The 23,452-nt window shown below is 44.3% G+C and overlaps 2 protein-coding genes across 3 annotated transcripts; one reads left to right on the top strand and one right to left on the bottom strand.

Annotated features, from left to right (window-relative positions):
- The first annotated feature begins 14,682 nt into the window (after positions 1–14,682).
- On the top strand, positions 14,683–16,337 carry LOC120668918. Of its 2 annotated transcripts, none has more exons than XM_039948727.1 (3): positions 14,683–15,090; positions 15,873–15,974; positions 16,055–16,337. In XM_039948727.1, the coding sequence occupies exons 1-3, from the start codon at positions 14,944–14,946 to the stop codon at positions 16,127–16,129; spliced, it is 324 nt and encodes a 107-aa protein (XP_039804661.1). In that variant the 5' UTR covers positions 14,683–14,943; the 3' UTR covers positions 16,130–16,337. The 2 variants fall into 2 exon arrangements, with proteins under 2 accessions (XP_039804661.1, XP_039804660.1); XM_039948726.1 differs by having other exon boundaries at positions 15,873–15,957.
- A 1,536-nt stretch (positions 16,338–17,873) lies between these two features.
- On the bottom strand, positions 17,874–21,243 carry LOC120669369. The gene is made up of 7 exons (XM_039949134.1): positions 21,177–21,243; positions 19,825–19,859; positions 19,414–19,516; positions 19,198–19,352; positions 18,660–19,084; positions 18,240–18,522; positions 17,874–18,155 (listed from the first exon to the last, which is right to left on the bottom strand). The coding sequence occupies exons 1-7, from the start codon at positions 21,241–21,243 to the stop codon at positions 17,874–17,876; spliced, it is 1,350 nt and encodes a 449-aa protein (XP_039805068.1).
- Between the last annotated feature and the right edge of the window lie 2,209 nt (positions 21,244–23,452).

The following is a 23,452-nucleotide window of genomic DNA, read 5'->3' on the forward strand; positions in this document are numbered from 1 at the left end:
TATAGGTACCAAATGGGTTTTCAAGAACAAACAGGGTGAGGATGGGATGGTTGTGAGGAACAAGGCTAGGTTAGTAGCTCAGGGTTACAGCCAGCAGGAGGGGATAGATTATGAGGAGACCTTTGCACCTGTAGCTCGTTTAGAGGCCATCAGGATCTTTTTAGCCTTTGCAGCTTCGAAGGGGTTCAAGCTGTATAAGATGGATGTTAAGAGTGCCTTTTTGAACGGGTTTATAGAGGAGGAGGTCTATGTGAAGCAACCTCCTGGCTTTGAGAGTCCCAAGTTTCCAGACCGAGTCTTCAAGCTTCAGAAGGCTTTGTATGGTCTGAAGCAAGCCCCTAGAGCCTGGTATGCGAGATTGAGAGCCTTTTTGCTTAAACAGGGGTTTGTCATGGGATCGGTAGATAAGACTTTGTTTCTCCTCAGGCGTGGTGCTGATTTTCTGTTGGTTCAGATTTACGTGGATGACATTATCTTTGGTGGCTCCTCTCACTCTCTTGTTTCTAGTTTTTCTGATGACATGAGCAGGGAGTTTGAGATGTCTATGATGGGTGAGCTTCAGTTCTTCCTCGGGTTGCACATCAAGCAAACCCGGGATGGCACCTTCGTCCACCAGGCCAAGTACACCAAGGACATGCTCAAGAAGTTCGACTTCGGGGACCTCAGTCCCATGCCGACTCCCATGAGCACTTCTACGGCGCTGGATGAGGACACTGAAGGTGTTGCTGTGGACCAGAAGGAGTATAGGAGCATGATCGGCTCGCTCCTGTACTTGACGGCCACCAGACCCGACATCCAGTTCGCGGTCTGTCTCTGCGCGAGGTTCCAGGCTTCTCCGCGCACTTCTCACAGGAACGCTGTGAAGAGGATTTTCAGGTACCTTCGATACACTCCTGAGTTTGGCTTATGGTACTCTTCTTCCTCTTCTCTTGCGTTGGTTGGCTTCTCTGATGCTGATCATGGTGGGTGTCGGATTGATCGCAAGTCGACTTCAGGCACTTGCCAGTTTCTTGGAACTTCTCTTGTGTCTTGGTCTGCCCGCAAGCAAACTAGTGTAGCCCTTTCCACCATAGAAGCCGAATACATTGCTGCTGCTAGTTGCTGCTCCCAGATCCTTTGGATGAGACACACTCTCAGTGATTATGGCCTAACCTATGGCAGAGTTCCCATTTTCATTGACAGCACCTCAGCCATTAGCTTAGCCAAGAACCCCATCCTACACTCTCGCTCCAAGCATATAGACGTGAGGTTCCACTTCCTGAGAGATCATTATGAGAAGGGTGATGTTGAGCTGACCCATGTGTCCACTGATAATCAAGTAGCTGACATCTTGACCAAGCCCCTAGAACAAGCCACCTATGCTCGCTTGCGGGGAGAGCTTGGCGTGTGCTACCCATTTTGAGTTGGGTAGTTGTTTTTGTAGTTTAGGTTTTGTTTTTCCTTTTTTTTCCTTTTTCTTGCATTTTGTGTACATACCATCTTGCATTGCATTTGCTCATATGCATTACACTTGCACTAAGCTTCTCATGTATGATATCTGCATTTGCTTGTGCCTTGTGCTATGCTATGAGTTGTATATATGCTTTGACCATGAGTAGCTAGCTCCTTTGAATATGTTGTATATTGGTTCTGAGCTTAGCTATTTTCTTCTCTGAAAATCATAAAACATGGTCACCTTCAGGGTCTGCTACTAGCATGTGTAGGTTTGTATGCTTATGCTATCTTGATCATGCTTAGTGGCTAGGTCCCTTGCTCTCACATGCAACAAGATGCCCTCTTTTCTGTTGGGATAGTTTAATTGGTATCTAATTTCAAAAAGTCCAACAATTTGGTTTATCTTGGGTTGCTTTGAGTGAAAAGATCCAGGTGGGATTGCTTGCACCACTGTTCTTGTATCGAGACTGCTCCTCTGGAGAACTTGGACGAGGCTGTGGATGACTGAGAGTGGTGTCTTAAGCTTCTGATGGTCCTTGACCTAGGCTTGGCACATTCGTTAAGTTAAGCGCCTGCAAGCTTTCAACCCCTGGCACCGAAATTTGAAAGTTTTCAATTGGTATCAAGGCTGCTTGAGTGGCAGTTGCTGTGATATGGTTTGGGTAGCTCACCTGTATGTTCTTGCTAGCTCTAGCATGCTTGCTTGCCTTCTAGTATGCTAGGTCCTTTATGGTGATGCTTTTCTTTTACAAATGACAAATGCTTGCTCATGATCTGTATAGATATATTCTTATGAGCTTCTTCATGCATTGTCTTTGTATATGCACCCTCATATGCTGTGCTGATTTGACCCTTGTAAATGCTCTTGTTCTGTACCTGGAAGCTTTTAGGCACGCATGCTTGCACTTCATGGCATATTTCCAGGGGGAGCATCTAGACAGGGGGAGTTTCCTTGTTGTGTGCTTTGTCAACAAGGGGGAGAAATTGGTGTCTCTTGTACCTTAGGGGGTTAGGGGAGAAATTCTTGTTCCTTGTCCTAAGGGGGAGAGATTCAGATTTAAGTGTGCACACATCTGGGAAGAGTTGCATAGTGAGGGGGAGCTACATTTCAGGGGGAGTTTTGAGCATGAAAAGCTTTGTGATGCTTATTTTGCTGGTTGCGTTGAGCCTTACCTCTTTCTGGAGGAACCAGATTTGCACATGCTTGGCTGTGTTGAGCCTTGCCTCCTTCTTGAGGGGTCAAGCATGTTTTGGAGTCAGTGCGTCGAGCCGTTGCCCTTGTCTTAGGGGCTGACTCTTTTGGCTTTGCTATCGTCAAGTGATCTTTTCTTGCTTTCATTGGCTTTTGGTCACTTGAGATAGTTCTCTCTTGTTTTCTATTTCTTTTTGGTTATCCTTTGTGTTCACCAGTGCCCGTGTGGGGGTGTGGTGTTGACAATGCACTCATCAAGGGGGAGTTTGAGAGGCAGTGGAGGCCTGCTCCTTAGTGTGATGAGTGATTGCCAACACGTGGAGTGGACTAATGGCGTTTAGTCGCGACTCTGTGGAGATTGCGTCGATTTCCTGGTCTATGGTGTGCAGGTATACGGATGGCGCGGTGGCAGCGAGTCGGTTTTGACAAGAGCGTGGCGCGTGCCGATGTACCATGCGGCGGCGTTGCGGTGGTGGGAGCTCGACGACCATGCGGAGGCGGGAGACCTTGCGGTGGCGTTGGAGGCCCAACCGGACGACCGTGCGGTGGAGAAGGGCGGCCCAGATGCTTGGGCCACTGCTGGGCCGCGAGGCGATCCACTCCTAGCGCCAAGGCGGGACGGCGTGGAGTTTGTTGGTACCTCGGGAAAAACCAACGGCGGGATGCGTCGACGTCGGCCAAGTCGAAGAGGTTTCGACGGGAGGTCGAACACGTGGCGTCATCGGGCTTGGCGGGTGTGCCCGGAAACATCGCGCGGGAAGGTTTCGCGGTTCCTCCAAAACCGCACCCGAACTCGGTTTCGGCAGTTTTCCCAAAACTGCCCCCGCGAAGATTCCAGAAGGACGCGTGGCGACATCGGGAAGATTGCGTCGGGTCGAAGCAAACTACTCCAAGTCGTCGCAGCCGTCGGATGATCTTCAATGTATCTTTTCCGGTTTTGCCCCTAAGGGCCTTGTAGTTTAATTTCAGCACTTAGGGGTAGTCTAGTCATTAGAGGATGGCTTGGAGGGAAAGGAAAGGTGGGAGGGCAGCTGGCCTGGCTAGTGAAAAGGAAGGCGCCCCTCCCTGGGTTGCTTTGGCGCTCAGAACACAGAAGACAAGTCCCTGGCGCCCTCTCCTTCCTCCCTCCCGTGTTCTTCCTCCTCCCTCACCTTCTCTAGGGTTTAGGCATGGATTCTTGAAGAACTTGTAAGGAGAATTCGTGGGAAAGGAGGCCCATCCCTCCTTGTGCCCTCGGGGATTTGAAATCAAGGTTCGTTCCATGTCCTACTGAGCTCTTGTGCATGAATCATCCTTGTTCTTGATTTCTTTGTGTTGGTGTGTCTACCACTTGTTGCCGTAGTTCTTGAGGCTCTTCTTGATGACTAGAATCATCGTAGTCTTGTGCTAAAACTCATCTAGATCGTGAGCCTTCAAGAACTCAGTTTTGGAAAAGTCCTAAAAACCAAGTTCTTCCTCGGTTCTTCGTCGATTCCTCTCAAACCATGGAGTAGATCGTCGATTCTTTTTGTGAGTAGGCTCACAAGGTCTTTGTGAGTGTGCCTGCAAATTTTGGAGAACTTTCGACCTGTTTTGATCGATCAATCTTCAAGTTTTTGGTCGTGCCGAGAGGAAAACAGAGGTTCTGCGCCCGGGCAGGATTTTTCCTTAACGCCGGTTGAACCGACGCTGGCGTTCCTGAGCGTCGGATCAACCAGTGAGTGCTTTTGTCACGGGTTAGGGTTTTTGGGGTTTTTGTGTGATTGCACCGGTGCTTTGATCTCCCCGACGTCAGTTTAACCGGCGTTACTATTTTGGTTCGCAGTTTTGGGCGTTTGACCGACGTATAGGGTTTTGCCTACGTCGGATCAACCGGCGTTCATTTACTTTGGTTTTGTTGTCTCTCTGGACAACTGCTCCGACGCTCGAGGTTTTTGAGCATCGGTTTAACCGGTGTTCATTGCTTGGTTTGGTGCATTTTGTTGATCCTCTGGACAACTGCACCGACGTGAGTTTGCGATTTTGTCCGTTTAACCGACGTTCGATCACCGGTTTAACCGACGAGGTTCAAAACCCAGCATCGGTTCAACCGGTGCTCACTGGTTGTTTGCTGCAGGCTCTGTATCACCGGTTTAACCGACGTCGTTCAAACATGTGTGTCGGATCAACCGATGATATATACCTTGCTTGGTTCTTGCACTGCTTTCGTGCAATTGCTTCCGCGCTTGATCGCTTTGGTTTCTAGGCTTGTTTTGTGTTAGTGTAGCTCCCTTGTAGCTACTCTGCACATCGCCTAGAACTCTGGGGTTGGGGTGCACTCTAGAATTGTGAGCCGAAGTTTTTGATAGCGATAATTTTCGAAGGCTCCCATTCACCCCCGCTCTGGTCGCATTTCTCGGTCCTACAGCGTTCCTTGCGCCCAATGTAGCCATCCGCCATGGCGTGCGAGTACTCCGGGAGCCCGGCCGTGTACCCATTCTTGCCGCTGCGTATGGCCCCAGCAAGCAGTGTGTGCACCTCGCCGTAGTCCGCTCGCATGCTCTGCTGCGCAACAGGCTGAGGCTGGCGGTGATGGAGGCCAGAGCGACGAGGCAGGCAGAGGGCATCACCCCGCTGCGTGCGCCGGCGCAGCGGCGCTACGCATGGAACTTGGGGAATAGGCCAGGCGCTTGGTTCTTGGTGCTGGTGGTGTGTGGTGCTTGGTTCTTGGTACTGAGGAGGGAGAGAGAACAGACGAGGGAGAGACGAAGGGATAAGAAGGGAACGTGTGGACAGGAGCGCTTGGATTCCAAATTTTGAAGGCGCGCGCGCAGGAGATAGCGGGGGTATTTTCAGTTCTGACGGATGGAAGGTTGGCCGCCAAAACTTTCAAAATAAAAGTTTGGCCGCCAAAATTTTAGGTGCCGAATGTAGTATGTCTGGTCTTTTTATCTGAAAATAATATGGGACTCATATTTTGCCTAAGAATTTTGCTATTAAAAAATATTTGAACTAATAATCACCTTGTATCACAAAAATATTGAACTACTAACAAATTAAATGATTCTATCAAATAGACCTAGTGAAAAATACTAATAAAAAAATTGAACTAATAATCACCTTGGTCTGTTTTGATCTATGGGTTATTTTTTAGCCCACCCCCGAATAGCCAAAAGGGAGCCAAACAGGAGGGCTATTTCATTTAAGGGTTATTTTCTTGAGTTAAACTTTAGCCCTCAAAATAACTCTTGGCTATTTCTTCCGAACAGGGCTCTTGTATCAATGTAGCTTGCTAGTCAATATGATAACTATGAATGTACGCTGTCAGTTAACACTAAATGGGATTACCTCTTTCGTTTCATTTTTAAAACTTTTTTGGGACCTTAAAAAAGATGCATGCACCGTAACCATCCCTACCATCCTAGAGTAGCCGCTATTGCTCGTCGTTGCTCGCACACATATGAAAGAAGTGTGTCCTTTTGAAAATAGTATTATTGAGTAAAACTATTAATAGTCTTTTTTATGTAAGCAAACATATGAAATAAGGTTTTGTTATATTTTAGTGTGAAGAAGTAATGTTAGCTCTTAATCATATTGAGAGGGAAGACTAGGACTTCAAAGGTGTACTCTCCCTAGAAGGCTAAATGAAGAATAAGTTTATGATGTTTGGTATTTAGTGACGAACCTACATTTATCATGAAACAAAAACGTCACTAACTATTTGATATTTGACGACAAATTTGTCATATCGTCATTGATTGTTGCATCTTTTGTGATGAAAATTCATGTTCGTCATTAAGGTACTCGTCTACCTTAGATTAGTGACGATATTGCTTAAATCGTCACAGAATGGCAGCTATTCTATGACATTTTCGTTTTTCGTCATTTAAATTTTCGTCACGGATACTCATATTTCTTGTAGTGGACGGACAGGGCTATCACCACCTGCCATCTACCCCTCAACACCGTGGGGCTCGGAGCAAACAAAGGAAATCTAGGGCCTAGACACCACGTCTAATCCTTCGACTACTGCTCTAGCGTCGATCAGGGTTTACCCGTCTTTATCAAGGGCCCTCTACTAGAGCATCCGCTACAAGAACGGACGATGATCCCGCACATGAATAACAATACAGAATAACTTTACCAGGAACATAACTGCTTAGATAAACTTAGGTACTTACTCAAATGATTCGTACCTGATGAGGTACAAGCCGAAGAAGGATGCCGACAAGCCCGACATTCCTCCACACTTCTCCTCACACAGTCCCTATCCTAATCTTGCATCTCTTCTCCCCCAAAGTGTATCTTGTGTTGTGTCTTTCCTTGTGGGGGGGGGGCGCTCTTCTCCTCCTTATGTAACCTTTCTAGGGGTGGATCCGCGGTTGCACTCATGGGGTGGTACTATCCCCATCTGGAACAGGCGTAGGGAAGCGGTGGAAGACTGCAGGAGAAAGTTGGGCCTGTTTAGGCCCAGTGGGGGGTCGGCCGAACCCATGGTTCGGCCACACCCTTGTTGACGCCATTTGGGCCCATCTTCAGTCGATGCACTCCTTGTGGGCTTCTTGTGTAGATTTCTGGGTGCTCGCCTGAAGATATGTTGGTTTAGCATGCTGTTTGGGCCCTAGGATCCATCTGCCTGCCTCAGAAGTGTCTCTTGGGCTTGATTTGCTTCAAGCTGTGGGCCCTCTAATTCTCGTGCTCGCGTAGAGTGCTCTGATGTGTACTTTTCCCGTTGTTTGAGCATGGTTTTCCTCCATATGCAGAAATGGCTTTCTATAAACAGTGATTCACCAAAACTTGTGGAAATGATTAGTATCAATGTCCTAATTCTAGTTTGGTGTTTGTTTTGGCACTGATCTTTTCAAGAGTTAATGGTTAGATATGACACTTAAGGACCGTCAACAACACCCCCACACTTAGTCCTTTGCCTGTCCTCGAGTAAAGATTGAAGGACTAATTAAGGTGGATGCAACTCATTTGAATGTAAACTGCATATAAGTTATTCCAAACTTCTTCCAATCCTTGTGAAACATTTTGAGTGGCTACCATGCTATCTTAGGTAATTGAAGAATGGAACAATGTAGAATTCAGGTTCCTAGCTCTTCCTTCTTAGAAACTTGGGTTTTTATTTTTGAAAAGAAAGAATAGTCTTGCTCCTCCAATTATTCTCTCGAATCACTCCTTTTGTTTTAGACCCTCACCAAGGCAAAGTTGTTGCCTTCTTTTCTCCTATCATCTAATCAGGCTTATGTGGAGCTCAGGGTAGGAGTAAAGAGGCATGCTTGCTTTGCTTATGTTGCTACGTCAAAGACTAGATCCAAGAAGAACCAAATCATAAACCTTGATCAAGATGTGCAAGTGTGTGTTGATATATTTTTTTTTCTTTTTGGGTGGATGGTGTATGAACTCCTTTTCATGAACCATCTCTCTCCTTTATTTTTCTTGGATGTGGGCTATGTTTTTCTCTTCCTCTATTTTTTTGACATGCCTTGTGGGAATGTGGCATACCTTCTTTGGGTATGCATCCTTTTTTTTCTTCTTTTTTTTAACATGCTTTGTTGAGCATGTGGCATACTGTCTTTGGGTATGCATCTTTTATTTCTTTTTGCATAGCCCACATCCTTGATGGTCACTTTTTGAGAGAAAAGTCATGATATGCGATGGAGTTTTATTTTGTGGGTGGATGAAAATGTTTGCTATCTTTCAGTGCAGAAGTATAGCATATGAGTGGGCGTGTACGTGATCTTGATCATTGGAGTATGAAAAGTTTCTAACATGGGTCATAGAATTTGCATGAAAATCATCTAACTTTGGCTTTGGTCGGAATTTTCATTAATTTGAGGAGACAAGCTATTGATCATTTTTTTAAAAGAAATCCCAAGTTCTTTGTAAGGAAATGCATGGTTCCTTTCATCCAATCATATCACATTAGTCAATTACTTAGATAGCATGGGTTCCCTATGAAGATAATTGTTCACAAGAACTAGAAAGAAAGCAAGGAATAAAGAGTATGCATGATTATTCATGGAAGCGCAAAGAGTGCAAAAGGTGAAAAGTGAGGTTCATTGAGTTTAGCTTTTAGTGATCAACAAAGAAATTCGTTTAAACTCAAGAACTTAGGGAGTTTTGAGGGAGTTTGTGAGGGATGCATTGCACATACCATCGTTGAAGAGGATGAAGAGCGAAATGAAGGGAGTCAGAGGTGGCTTGGTCGAACCAAGAGTTCGGCCATCCCTCTCTGGATTCCTTCTGGCTTGTTCTTCAGCGTGCTGGACCGTTGATGTTGTGCACCATGTCTGGGGGAGAGATCTCGAACGAGTTTGCAATTGGTGATTTTTTAGAGATCTCCCCCACACTTATTCTTGTACCTGCCTTTATTCAAAAGAAAAACAAAAAGGTGGAAACAAGGGACTCTACCGGTTTTAAACACCGGGAAGTCTAAACTTTATTGAATTAAAATAATATTTTTATTTGGTGCACTATATATATATTATTTTTATTTTATATCCTTTTTATTTTATTATCCCCCTTTTATATATATATTTCTATATTTTTTCTTTTTTGTGGCAAGCTAAACATGATGAGTAACTTAGCAGGGAGAACACATAAGGCAAGGATGCACGAGGCGTGTGGGATACTTACCTGGAAGAATTTGTCAAGCCATGAACAAGAATGCAAGAGCTAAGCTTTGTATACATGAAGCAAAGCTTTGTATTTTTTTCAGCTTGGTTCCTCGTGCATCTGTCGTCTTATTTGGACCATGGAGTGTTTGGAGTTGGAGTTATTTACGCGGCTCCTTGGTTGTTTTATTTTCTTCTCTACAAAAGGTTAGTGGACAACAAATACTCGAGTGACCCTTAAACAATTTTTTTTTGTTGTTCACATCCGTGCTTAAGGAAAATTCAAAAGGTTAATAAAACATGGATCCCAAGATGCTTGCCATCACTTTTATTTCGTTATTTTTTTGAGAGACTCTTTTATTTTGAAATGATATTTTTTTTCTCCTTGAAAGGTGATCTGTACCTCCTTGGGATGTCATGCAATTTTTTTTGTTGAAGTTCGTCTCGAGCTTTGTTTTATCTCTAACAAGAATTTAGCTTGAGGGCTCACCCATTTGATTTGAAATCTTCCTGCAGGGGTTAGTCCGCAAAAGATATGCATCCAAAGTCTATGATTGTATTAACTCTAATGGATCATTGATCAAACATGACACCATGTCTTATTTGATCAAAGAAGACTTTTTAACCTAAGCACCATGCTTAATTCAAAAAGTCTATAAATGTATGCTGCAGCATACACTCAAACCAAGAGCATACAAAAATAGATAGAGGAAGCATGATCAAGCTATATTCAAAAAGAGATAAGCATGAGTAAATGATTGGTGAACATTAACTTATCTTTTTACGTACCTGAGTGTTCTTACCGGCAGCATATGTAGATAGAAGCTTTGAAGTTGCCTGCAGCGGTAGCATGGTTTCATATGGTCGTTGATGACTCCTCTGCTTTGATGTAGGCTGAGGCAGAGGAAGGCACTTAGACCATGCCAACTCAGGTGGACAACAAGGCCAGATCATACACACGAGAAGTGTGTAGGGGACCATGGGCCTTGGTGGCATTATCTGGTGGCACACGGCTATTAGGATTGGAAACGCAAAGTGCGTTCCCTTCATGTATATCAGCAAGTGCCATTCGAAATGGAGCAGCAAAGGCCTGGAAGTGGAAAAGGAGCAATTCCTCTTGCTTGAATGCACACAGGAGCTGCTTAGAGCGAGGCTATGCAAAGCTTGAACTGGATGAGAATTATGCTAAGGCTTTGCAAGCGTAGGTGAGAGCATGGCTGTGTGGAGCCAGGCGGCGAGATGATGTTTATCGAAAAGTAATGCCATGGTTTGCGCGCGAGCATATAGGGCTTGGATGGATTGAGCTTGACAGGACATTTGCTTGGGCTGTGAGCAAATGAGCCCTTATTGCGGCCTTTGATCCATGCGAAGCCTGCAAGCTCACTCTCACTCTTTCTCTCTCTCTCTCTCTCTCTCTCTCTCTCTCTCTCTCTCTCTCTTTATATATATATATTTCTTTTTTCTCTCTCTTGGACCTTCATGTGTCCAACTCTTTTTTTTCTCTCTCTTGGACCTTCATGTGTCCAACTCTTTTTTTTCTTCCCCGCCTTTTTTTTCTTCCCCCCTTTTTTTCTTTTTTTTCAGCAAGGTAGAACTAGCACCATCCTTGCTACGAATGGATCCTATTGTGGGATGCTCACCGATCTCCCCTACACTTGGACTTTTGTGCCTTACGACACCAAAAGCCAAGTGTGTGATGTCGGTATCTTCAAGTGTATCCCGTCAATTGGAGGTACGAAGTGTGAAGTTGGTGAAGTTATCATGTTCTCGGGCATCGCATGCCCTCGTTCCTGAAAATGGTTAGTGACAAAGAATACCCAAGGGTGCATACTAACCGACAACATGTTCTTTCTTTTATTTGTTTAGTAGAAAGATTTTTTTTTTGAAAATCCTCCGGGCCATCTCCTAGCAGTGCTTGTTTATGATCACAAGCTCAACCATGGGGATTTTCCAGTTGCAGCTAGGATCGGTGATGTAAGCCCAAACTACACCACCAATTGTCGTTCCACCAATTCTAGCTGCAAAGTTAGTGCCATAGTGCAACAAGCTGTGCAAGATTTGTGATATGCAAAAGCATTTACATCCAAGCAAAAGAAGTATTATAAAACTGAGCTCTAATAAGGATGTAAAGATTGCTGCACTTCCTTAGCACATGAGGGTGACGAATCTGGGGAGCCATGAGAGTGACTTTGGGAATTTGAAGAGTGGCACTCTCATGCTCATGAAAAAGGATCTCATCTTTAAGGGACTCCAGATTCGATCACTAAGGTTGTTCATAGCCCATGAATTCTTTAAAGAACATCAAGATAGGAGTTTGAGGGCTAGAGGAACAAGGGTTAAGCTTTGAAGAGGGAGGTGATGACCATTTCGAAGGAGAAAGGACAACAACGATGGGTGCAAGGACATCACCTCCTCGAGCTGTCACCATTAGGAATTCTGGTTGGGATTGGGTGACACCTTTTTGCAAGATCTCGATTCCCTCTGGGATCACCCATGAAGGTTCAGCTGATGCTAAGGGCTCGTCGCCTACGTAGGTGAATGCAAATGGTTTGGGCAAGAAACTAGCACCAACAACGAGATTGCATAAACATCCAACACGGTTCCTTCAATGATGCATTGAATAGGTTAAGAGTAGGTGGTCGTTTGAATTTCTTCAGAAAAACTCCTCATCTTTTGACCATTCTTTGCACAAAAAGATTGGAAGTCCCCTCTTCGGAAGGCAGTCTTGGATAGGATCAAGAGGGGTTTCAGGAACTGGTGGTTGCTCTTAGTAAAGATGATTCGAGGTATTTTCTGAATTTTTGGAAAGAATTATCCTCAAATTCAAAGGGGGAGCTTCGGGTAGAGGAACTCTAGAATGTTCATGGCCCCATAATGAAAGACAATATGTAACTCTGCGGGCCATAATAACGATTCCAAGTTCAGGTCCTGGGGGAAATGAGTTTCTTTCAGCTCATCCCCTCCTTAGGTGGAAAGCCTCACATTTCATCAAAGATGAATGTGGCAATGCAATCCATCTGAAGCTTCAAATAGAAGTTCAATGGATATGAAATATGATTGCAACTTCTATCGGGCATCAATCAAAATCAAGGGGTGAGATGTGAATTTCGAATCACTTGATTTGATTGGCATCGATCGATAATCGAGGATAAGAAAGTGAGTTTGGTTCACTCGATTCGATCGGCATAGCCCCTATGATCCCTTGACCAAAAGAATGAGTCCTACGGACTATGATACGGTGGTTAATGTCGAGGCATATTCCTTGGTGAAAGCACCTCGGATGTTACCTAGACGCAGGAACATGATGGGCTTTCTTATAGTACTTCATCCAGGAAATTGTGGTTGACACAGATGATTCATAAAGAATGATCCTCCTATTCCAACCACTCCTTCCTCAACCTCCCTTGAGACATGGTCTCATGGAAAATCAAGAAGAAAGCACCATAAGAGAATGTGTTTTTCTTTTTTTCCTTTTTTTTGTAGTTCAGGAGAGGTACCGTCAGCGGAATTTTGGATATATTAAGGATGAAAGATCAAATTATGCTGATGATAGTCCTCAGCTATAAATGCACTCTCCTCCTGATGGGGTCTCATTATGCAGATCGACGAGGGAGTAGTTTCTTGGATAAGATCCAAGATTTTCCTTCCCTCAAGTCGGATCTAAAGCAAAAACGAGTCTTCGGACAGAGCATCACGCTGTAGGCACGCGCAACCAAGCTCATGCTGTGCCTAGCGATTCCTTCTCTTGAGGTGAGAGTAGGGTTCTCATAGCTTAACCCTGAGAAGGAATTTTCTTGAACTAGCACTACGACAGAGGGATGAATATTGTAACCTGATGAGGAATGAGTTCCTAAAAGGATGGCTCTAAAGATTCGCCCCCAAAGGGTCGAAAGGTTTGTACAAGGATAACCTTTCTGGGGTAGCAGGGGTAAAGGTAGAGGTAAGAAAAAGAAAAGATTTTTTTAAAGATACATGGGTGAACCAGGTTCGAAGACAACTACAGCAACAATTCCCCTGCAACGGCACTAGAAATGCTTGTTGATGTTTCTTAATGTCGTCACTAAGATTGTTAGTCCATAGCAACGCCGCTAGGAAATGCCGATGGTAAATCTGAATGATTACAGATGGATCCGCAAGCGCACAGATATACCGTTGTAGCATTTTACCTGTGAGTATTTAGGGTATCGTATTTTCTCAAGGAACAGAGGTGTAACAGTCTTCTAGCTAGTTCCCCAGGAGAACAAGTGTAAGATAGCCTAGGTAGCATGGTTTGTCTAAGGGTAAGGGTCAAGGTAGGATACACTCTATGGCTATTCATTTACTTCGGGCACCGGTCTGACCCTGGTCTGCCAAGACCCTCTGGCTATTACTGTACTAGCCAAGACTGAACGTGGGGGACTGCACTAACCACGAAGTAGCTTCGTAGCGGACGGACCGGGCTGTCACCACCTGCCATCTACCCCTTAACACCATGGGGCTCGGAGCAAACAAAGGTAATCTAGGGCCTAGACACCACGTCTAATCCTTCGACTACTGCTCTAGCGTTGATCAGGGTTTACCCATCTTTATCAGGGGCCCTCTACTAAAGCATCCGCTACAAGAATGGACGATGATCCCGCAAACGAATAACAATATAGAATAACTTTACCAGGAACATAACTGCTTAGATAAACTTAGGTACTTACTCAAATGATTTGTACCTGACGAGATACAAGCCGAAGAAGGATGCCGACAAGCCCGGCATTCCTCCACAGTTCTCCTCACACACTCCCTATCCTAATCCTACATCTCTTCTCCCCCATAGTGTATCTTGTGTTGTGTCTTTCCTTGTGGAGGGGCTCTCCTCCTCCTTATGTAGCCTTTCCAGAGGTGGATCCGCGGTTGCACTCACGGGGTGGTACTATCCCCATCCAGAACAGGCGTAGGGAAGCGGTGGAAGACTGCAGAATAAAGTTGTGCCTGTTTAGGCCTAGTGGAGGGTTGGCCGAACCATGGGTTCGGCCACACCCTTGTTGAGGCCATTTGAGCCCATCTTCGGTCGACGCACTCCTTGTGGGCTTCTTGTGTAGGTTTCTGTGTGCTCGCCTGAAGATATGTTGGTTTAGCATGCCGTTTGGACCCTAGGATCCATGTGCCTACCTCAAAAGTGTCTCTTGGGCTTGATTTGCTTCAAGTTGTGAGCCCTCTAATTATCGTGCTTGCGTAGAGTGCTCTGATGTGTACTTTTCCCATTGTTTGAGCATGGTTTTCCCCCATATGCAGACATGGCTTTCTGTAAACAATGATTCACCAAAACTTACGAAAATGATTAGCATCAAAGTCCTAATTCTAGTTTGGTGTTTGTTTTGGCACTAATCTTTACGAGAGTTGACAGTTAGATATGACTTAAGGACCGTCGACAGCATGCGAAAACTACTTGTCCCGTGCTAATCTATATAAACTAAGCGGATGACTGCACTTCTCGTTCTCCGCCATTTATGTACCCGGCAACCTCTTCGTCTCCCTCTCCCCCCCCTAATCTCCATCTCCATCTCGCTCTCTGGCCCCCAGTCCCCACTCGCACGCGCATCCTCCCCCTCTCCAACGATGGCGCCCAGGAAGAAGGTGCGCATTTCGTGGAGGCAGGCGCAGGATGCTAGAGGGAGCTTTGCGAGGACAACTCCCTCAACCCTAGGGGCGGCAGCCTCCAAGCCGGAGGGCACTTCGCGAGGATGACTCCCGGCCGACGCGCGGGTCGCCATGGACCTGGAGGACGAGGACGTGAAGCCCTTCACCAAAGTGCCTCCAGGCTTGGAGGCGTTCTTCGCAGCCCAGAACATGAGATCTGCAGGCGACAACGAGGGGGTTCGGAGGGGCTGGCTGGAATGCACAGGCTGGGAGTGGAAGGTTAGATCTTTCCCTGCATTCGATTACAAGTTTGATTAGGACTGGATTTTATATTTTACTGATTTGGGGAAAGATTGGGATTTTACTATTCATCGTGTTCATTCAATTTTTGATGCATGTATTAGTTATTTATGGCAACCTTGTAGCATGGATTCGAAGTTGATTTATAGGCATAGTAGGTGTAATGAGACCAAATTAGTTTGAGGCACATTAGGTACAATTGTAGATGGGAGATAGTAGGTATTGGAGCCCAAATTAGTTTGAGGCACATTAGGTATACTTGTAGATGAGACACAGTAGGTATATATTCATGCCAAATTAGTTTGATTCATTTGACAAAGCACTGACTACTTGTGCTGTATCCTGACAGTGGACTTAATCTTGTAGTGGAAGTCAACTGGCTGACTGATAAACACGTACTGCTGCAACACAGTGATCATTTGATCTGTGATAATTAAATTGGAAATGCATATGCATATGCAACATATCAGCCTTGTCCTCTCTGTTTTCTTGCTCAGCTTATAGTAGATGAAGAGCATTGTCTAAATGGAATTGTTTTAGTCTTGTAGCCTCATAGTTGCCTCAGTTTCTTTGGAAACAATGGTCCGATAGTGCAAACCTATGTCAAATTTAACTATCCAAATATCAGAATACATCGTATGAGTTTGTCAAGAGTTTAAATACAATTTACCAGCTCCATTTGTCAAGTATGTTGAAGTCCACTTGAGCTTACTTGTTATTGCTATTCACTAGGCTTATTATTTGTTCTTTTGTTACTGAAGGGGAATGAGGTAGAGTACGAGTTCCAATTTGACAAGATGCGCCTATTTGTGACTTCTACTGATGGCAGCGACAAGAAGGGCAAGCGTATGTGTATCCCACAGGTCAATGTCCTTTAATTTGCTTGTAGCATAATCATTTGATGTTGTGTATGTTAACTGCTGGTATCCTTGTTAAATGGCAGATCAAAGAAAAGGTGGAGGAGATTCGGAAAGCTCTCGCGCCTCATATGAAGAAGAACGGAGTAGGTGCCAAATGAAGAAAGGAAGGCCAATAGTGGTAGATATGCCTAGAGTAGCTTTTGTTGGATGGAATGAACATGTTGGCCTGTCTGTAAAAATGTCTAAGCTTTTGTGTTTGGTGAACTTGCCAGTAGTATGCTCACGCTGAACAAGTATACCCATATATGCTAACTGTTATGCTACTTTATTATATGCATGGTGTAGTAACAAAATGGGTCACTGATATATATGGTATAGTATCTGTATATATACTATATAGTTATGCCATCATCCACACTACCGGAAACAGCCATACCCATCAAATGAAAGGAGTGCCTTTTTTCCTTCTAATTGTGGCATCATTCAGAAACAGTACTGCTCATAAGCATTTAATCCATGTTGAGAAAATAAACTTGATAGAGCATGATCTTAATCATTTATTCATGCTAGGACAATAAACTGACATAAACAAAATGAATTAAGTAAAGAAGTCATCATCGCCCTGGTCTTCAACCACAGAAGCTACTGGTGCAACTACTCCATCATTAGTGTAGGTGTCGTCTTCATCATCATCGTAGTCGTCATCAAAATCATCTGGTCCATCAAATGCTTGGGCCTGCACGTGTTGAATAATAGAGGTATCCCCAGTTGTGCCTGTCTTGTCTGATCTTGTCCAATTTCTAAAATGCTCCTGTGCACCCGACAAATTCATGCCTTGGATTCCTACATCAATTGAATCAATATCAATTTCATCCTCATTTTCTGCATCTGGCATTGCAAACAAATTTCTTGGTTTCATTGCGAGGACACTGCTCCATCTCGGCTTGTTCACAAATGGCACAAAAAACACCTGTTCAGCCTGGGTCACCAGAATGTAAGGTTCGTTCGAATATCGAAACATATTAGTGTCGATATCAATAATCCCCCATTTATCCCTACTGTATTCTCTGCCTCTGCTAGTAGTGGCAGCTGGAACATTATACCAGTCACACCAGAATAAAATAACTTCTTTTGTCCAGGGAAATCTAGTGAGATAATTTTTCTAACCACTCCATACTAGTTCATGTTGCCTATAGTAGCATCACCATTCACAAGCACCCCACTATTTTGTGTTATGAGGCTTCTCTCAATGGCGGCCGTTTGAAACAGTCAATTATTAATATGACATCTATTCAAAATAATACGAGCTCGATGGTCCGGTCCTTGAGCAAGGGCATACATCTCTTCGCTCACTTCTCCTTTATCATATAGATGCTTGATCTGCAATATTGATGTCAAAATATTTTATAATTAGTACATGTGACCATCCGCATGGAAAATTAAAATAAAATATTAGTACTAACCTTCCGCTCAAACCACCTTACGAAATGCTCCTGGTGTCGTTTTGCAATATTTGTTGAACCATATTTCCTGGGTTCTTCCATATCTAAACTATACGTAGAAATGCTCATTAATGTGTTAGTTGAAAACACAAATAAATACAACATAAACAATTTGAAGATGGTTTATTGGAACTTACTCTATCCATGGGTTGGCTTCTTCGCAGCTCGTAATTATGTAGTGCCTCATCTTGCACAATCCATCTGGTTCAATGATCTCGATATTCTGACCTCTCCTCTTGTAATCCATGTCGGCAAAAATGCTCAAACCAGATGGTGGCTCATTCACCACGATATTTTCATGACGTTCAAAATGGTTCAGTTTTGTTTCCAGGTCCAAGAATCTAGAGCAAAATGTAAGGCACTCCTCGACTATGTATCCCTCAGCTATTGACCCTTCCGGCTACGCCTTGTTCCTCACATATCCTTTTGCAGTACGTAGGTACCTCTCCACTGGATACATCCATCTATAACACACTGGCCCTCCAACTTTAGCCTCTTCAGCTAGATGAATAGGCAAATGCACCATGATATCAAAGAATGAAGGTGGGAATACCATCTCAAACCAACAAAGAGTCTCCCTAATTGAAATACTAAGTTTGTCCATATCTACTTCCACCAACTCCTTTGCATTGAAGAACCTACTAAGCTGAATCAATCCGATGACAACTTCTTCTGGCAAAATCTTCCGAACCACTAAAGGTAGCAGTTTCTAGAGAATTAAGTGGTAGTCATGCATTTTGAATCCAGACACCTTACATGCATTTACGTCAACACATCTCCTTATATTGGAGGCAACACCATCAGGCATCTTCACTCCTTGCAGAAACTGGCATAGAATTTTCTTATCATCCTTATCTAAGGAGTACAATGCTGGTGGCAAGGTATACTTATCATTCTTAATAATAGGAAGCAGATCTTGTCTTATACCTAGATGCTCCATGTCAAGCTGAGCCTTTTCGCTGTCCTTACATTTACCTTCAATTTGAAGTAGAGTACCCAATATACTCTCACATATGTTTTTCTCAATGTGCATGACGTCCAAATTATGCCTAATGAGCAAAAAAAACCAGTAAGGCAGCTAAAAAAAATGCTCTTCTTCCTCCAGTTGTGCCATCTTTTATCTTCGTCACGCTTCCTCTTTTTTGATGTCGTCTTTCCAAATATCACTTGATTGAAAGTATCATACTGCTTCAATACCTGTTCACCAGTCAGCGGTACTGGTGCCTCCCTAAGTTCGACCTGGCTATTGAAGATGATCTGGTTCTTACGCAAAGGATGATCCAAGGGCAAAAAATGTCGATGTCCCATGTAGCAGTGCTTGGACCCAAATTTCAACCACAAATAGTTTGTATCCTTGTGGCAATATGGACATGCAAATTTTCCTTTTCTGCTCCAGCCAGAAAGCATCTCATATGCAGGAAAATCATTAATTGTCCAAAGTAGAATAGCATGTAATTTGAAATTCTTCTTAACCTTCGCATCCCATGTTTCGACACCCTTCTCCCAAAGCTCCTTCAACTCTTCAATAAGGGGCCTCAAATATACATCAATATTCATTCCAGGAGATCTAGGACCAGGTATCAGCATTGACATAATCCAGTAAGGTTGTTTCTGACACAGCAAGGAGGCAAATTGTAAGGGATTAGGATAACATGCCATGTTGTGTATGTAACATTTTGCATGCCAAAGGGATTAAATCCATCAAAAGCTAAACCCAGCCTAACATTATGAGCATCTGATGCAAACCAATCATACTTGCTGTTGATGCACTTCCACGCCTTCGAGTCAGTAGGGTGCCGTACTTTTCCATCGTTCACCAATCCTTCCTTATGCCATCTCATTTCTGTTGATGTCTTCTCAGACATAAATTCTTTGCAGCCTAGGAGTAAGAGGAAAGTAGCGTAGGATCTTACGTGGCAACCGCTTTTTATTACTATTACTTGCATTAGAAACAACATCCGCAGCTCCCTTCTCAGCACCATCATTCAGATTTTTCCACCTGGACTCTTTACATATGGGATAATTATCCAGCTCTTCATTTTCCTTCCAAAATAACACACAATCATTCTCACAAGCATGTATCTTCACATAGTCCAAGCCTAGATCTCTTACCACCCTTTGCACTTTATCCATTGTGTCTGGGATACAATGGCCTTTCGGGAGAATGGCTGCGAATAGATTAAGTACGGCCTCCAATGCATTGTTAGTAATACCGTACATGCACTTTATTTGAAAAAGTCTCACAATAAAGGAAACCTTAGTAGCCTCTATGCAACCTGGATACAATTCCTTTTCTGCCTCCTTTAATAATTTCAAAAAAATCTTTGCATGTTCATTCGGCTCTTCATTACCAGGTTCTTCACTGATTTCCCCACGTATAGCGCCTCTGATAATGGAATGAATCATAGTATTAGTGGCAGCATGGTCATCACTTTGTTCACCTTCTTCATTGTCAACTCCAAAATCTTGGGCTGCTGCCCCTCCTTTATTGTCTAATCTAAAATCTGGAGCTGCACCGTCATTGTGCACATCTTCTACTAAAACTGTATCATGAGGTGGGGCGCCGCCTCCTGCATTTACTAGATGAGGATTATTGACACCTACAGCTAATGATGAACTTTGGCCTTCCTTATAAAACAATCTGCAAACCCTCTAACAAGCAAATGTTCCTCAACCTCAGACTGCACTTCGGATACCATGCATTGACATCTAGTACATGGGCACACAACAGTTCCACCTCTCGATGTGCCAGCAAATGTGATTTCAATAAAGTTACGGAATTTCTCCTTCCACTTTCGACTATGTCGAGGCAAGCGCATCCAACTCCTATCCTCATTATATAATAAAGACATTATCCTGCATAAATATGCATGACACAAACACATGAAACAATGACCATTGACGCTAGCATATTCATATGCATGATATATAGTTTGAGGAAATGCATATATATGTGAGATCAAGAAACATAATATAGGTCGAAAAACTTATTGTCAAGGGCGCTTGGCATATGCAGCCCTATGTACCTTGCTGATCAGATCGATGATGATGGTCGTGCGCGTGCCCTTGGAGGAACGACGACGCATCCCCCTCCGATCCCCCTAGGGCGGCAGCCCTTGATTGCTTTCTCCCTCGCCAACGTGGTGTCACGATCGATTGCGACGTCGCCCCTCGTCGTTTTGATCCCTATAGGGCTGGCGCTTGACTCCATAAACAAAAGCGCGCACGTGAGAGGTAGATGATCCAGTTGTATTGGAGGCCCACCAGAAATAGGTATGTATAGCAACAACACAAAACGTGGCGATAGGGCACACGTTATTGATACAAACAGCATGTTCCTTGCAATAAGCATCTACCGATTGCAATGATATTGAACTTTATTACAACGAAAAAAGGGTGGCAATATGAACATGCTGTTGCATCCACTGACACTAGTGGATGCAAAATCCACCTACCTATTGCAACCCCACCAAATAATTTTTGCAACTTAATTAACCTGTTGCATTAGTGTCACGCAAAAGCAACCACAACCAAACTGGTTACAATAGCACCGAATTATTGTAATGAAATTTTCATCGCAATATGGCCACATATTACCACCACCGTTCGGTTTGGGGGCAATACAACATGCTATTGCAACCAATTTAGTGGCGTGGCAATTGTGACGCATGGTAATAGGGGGAAAACCTTGTAGTGAACTCACCTGCCACCCTGGCGTCGGCAGTGATGAGTTGGGTGCGTGCGGTCAGTGCCATGTCTTCAACAGCCATTTGCGCTATTCGGGCTGCTTCCAAATGGACCTCCAATCGCCCGGTCTTCTTGGTTTCTTCGGCGTAATTGGTGCGCGCCTCGTCCTTTTCTCAGTAGAGGCTCTAGATGAGATCGTGGATCCCCTCGTCAAGATCGTCGAAAGGATTCGACCTTGCTGGAGAAGGAGAACGGGGCAGCACACTAAAAACTTCATCATCTCTGACAAAGAATAAAGAGCCGATTAGAACTAATCGGGCTACAGTAAGTGGTGAAGATGGTAGACTCATTACACATGATGACGACAAAGGGCTGGCGGCTGGTTGGAGCAACCTTCTCCCACGCGTTTGTTTCCTTCCATGGCTAAGAAGTGGATGCTAGGGTTTTTGCTGGAGCAGAGGAGAGAGCTAAAGCCGATGGAGTCTTGATGTGTTGGCCATACCAATGGATACTATTTATGGTCTCGATGAAGAAGATGAATCGGCTAAAAGGAAAATGGAATGTCTTGACTGTGGAGATTGATTGAAAATAATTCAGAGGGGAAAAAGAAGGGATTCAAATCGTCTCAGTGCAGATAAGTGGTGGAGGAGAGTTGAAGTTAGGGGCAAAGAAGAGTTTTTCACTCGCCACCAGCACGAGATACGAGGAGTCATCTGTGTGGAATTGGAATCCATGCGGAGAAGAAGAAAGGCTGCTCGGAGTAGATTAATGTTGACGGTCTACTTTGACCCATTTTGACCGTCAACTCTCATGCAAAAGTTGAGCATCAAAAGGAATAAACGATAGCATAGGATTATTTATTAACAAATTCCACAGATGCTGGTCTGAATATGTGTGCAGGTGAATTTGAGCCAAAAATGTCAGAAACTAGAAAATATTATCCAAGGCATAAATTCCCGGCCAAGCACAAGCAAGCCCAAGGGCCAAAAGGGCCCACTTGGTAGCCTCACATGAGAAAGAGACACAGCACATGCGCTTGACACATTAATCTGAGGCAACACCTTCTCGACGAATCAGGCGCGTTCACGAGGATCCCTAGGCCCACTAGAGCTAGCAAACCGCCTTAAGACAAGCCAAGCCACCCATAACTGACATGGGGGCCCACCTAGCAGTGTCCAGACCAAAACTAGAGTCGGTTGGCTTCCTTTTTTGGTCGGCCGACCAACTAGGTTGACCGAGCATAGGTCAGCGCCTCTGACCGTCATCTTGCATGAGTCACATCCTTATTTGATGCCAAGGTCAGTTCTAGGAGGCTCCGGGCACAAATCACGGCAGAAGAACCCATGGCATCCCTCTATAAATAGTAGAGGGGGGAGCTCCAAATGAAGACATCACACACTACATCCCACACATCTCACACTTCACTCTTCATTCACTTTTAGAGTTGAGAGTTGCCTTGCAAAGGTTAGGGGTAGAGGTACTTAGGAGTGGCGCCAGTCTACGGTGCTCTTCTCAAATTTGTATCTCTACGAGAGTGAGGGAGAGTCGGGGAAGTGTCGGGTCCGTCAGCACGCTTCTTCGCTTGTACCTCGATGAATGATTATCAATCATAGTAAGTATTTGTGATTTTCTTATGTTCCTTAGAAATAGAGTTTAAGTTTGAGTACTAGTTTCTATCGTTTACGGGATCGAGTGTCCACTTAAGGGTAGTGGATGACTCTAGAGTAAGACTCCGGATAGAGATGGATACTCTTGTACGCCTTTAGAGTTAGTACGAGATAGCGTAGACGTGGTGTCTAGGCTAGCTTTTACTGCTTGGTTGTTTAGTATTCCCACGGCTTGTAGGGGTAGCCGGTAGGTGGTGATAGCCCTGTCCGTGCCCAATAATCCTCCACGTTCAGTTACACAAAATAGTGCGCAGTTATCGAAGCGTCTGGCTTTTAGCTAGGAGAACCCGATAGCCCAAAGTAAACGATGATTCTAGATCTTGTCTTATCTTAGGTTCTTAGTCTTAGGAAATCCTCTCAACCTCTTACCTCTTTAGTAGTGTGGTGTCCTTGGATGAGTTAGAGCCTGAGATAATACACTGACGTTCCTCTGTGGATATGATACCCTGGAATACTCTTGGGTGAAAGCCTACGATGATATTGCTTGCGGATTCTATTTGTGACGCTATGAAACGTCAACAAGCTTTCTGGCGCCGTTGCCGGGGAACAGCAGCTATATTGTCTTAGGACCTAGTTCGTCCTCGTATCCTTTCATTTTCCTTGATTCTATGTTTACCCCCGCTTC

Source organism: Panicum virgatum, chromosome 4N (assembly GCF_016808335.1).
Source record: "Panicum virgatum strain AP13 chromosome 4N, P.virgatum_v5, whole genome shotgun sequence".
NCBI classification, from domain to species: domain Eukaryota; kingdom Viridiplantae; phylum Streptophyta; class Magnoliopsida; order Poales; family Poaceae; genus Panicum; species Panicum virgatum.

Excerpts from the sequence above, each read along its gene's own strand:
- LOC120668918 (XM_039948726.1), top strand. The coding sequence starts at position 14,944 with ATGGACCTGGAGGACGAGGACGTGAAGCCCTTCACCAAAGTGCCTCCA. Across the intron at positions 15,091-15,872 it reads GCACAGGCTGGGAGTGGAAG|GGGAATGAGGTAGAGTACGA; the intron begins GTTAGATCTTTC and ends TTGTTACTGAAG. Across the intron at positions 15,958-16,054 it reads CAGCGACAAGAAGGGCAAGC|ATCAAAGAAAAGGTGGAGGA; the intron begins GTATGTGTATCC and ends GTTAAATGGCAG.
- LOC120669369 (XM_039949134.1), bottom strand. The coding sequence starts at position 21,243 with ATGGCTGTTGAAGACATGGCACTGACCGCACGCACCCAACTCATCACT. Across the intron at positions 19,517-19,824 it reads GGAAATCAGTGAAGAACCTG|GAAAATGAAGAGCTGGATAA; the intron begins GTAATGAAGAGC and ends TTATTTTGGAAG. Across the intron at positions 18,156-18,239 it reads ATATAAGGAGATGTGTTGAC|ATTTTGCCAGAAGAAGTTGT; the intron begins GTAAATGCATGT and ends GTGGTTCGGAAG.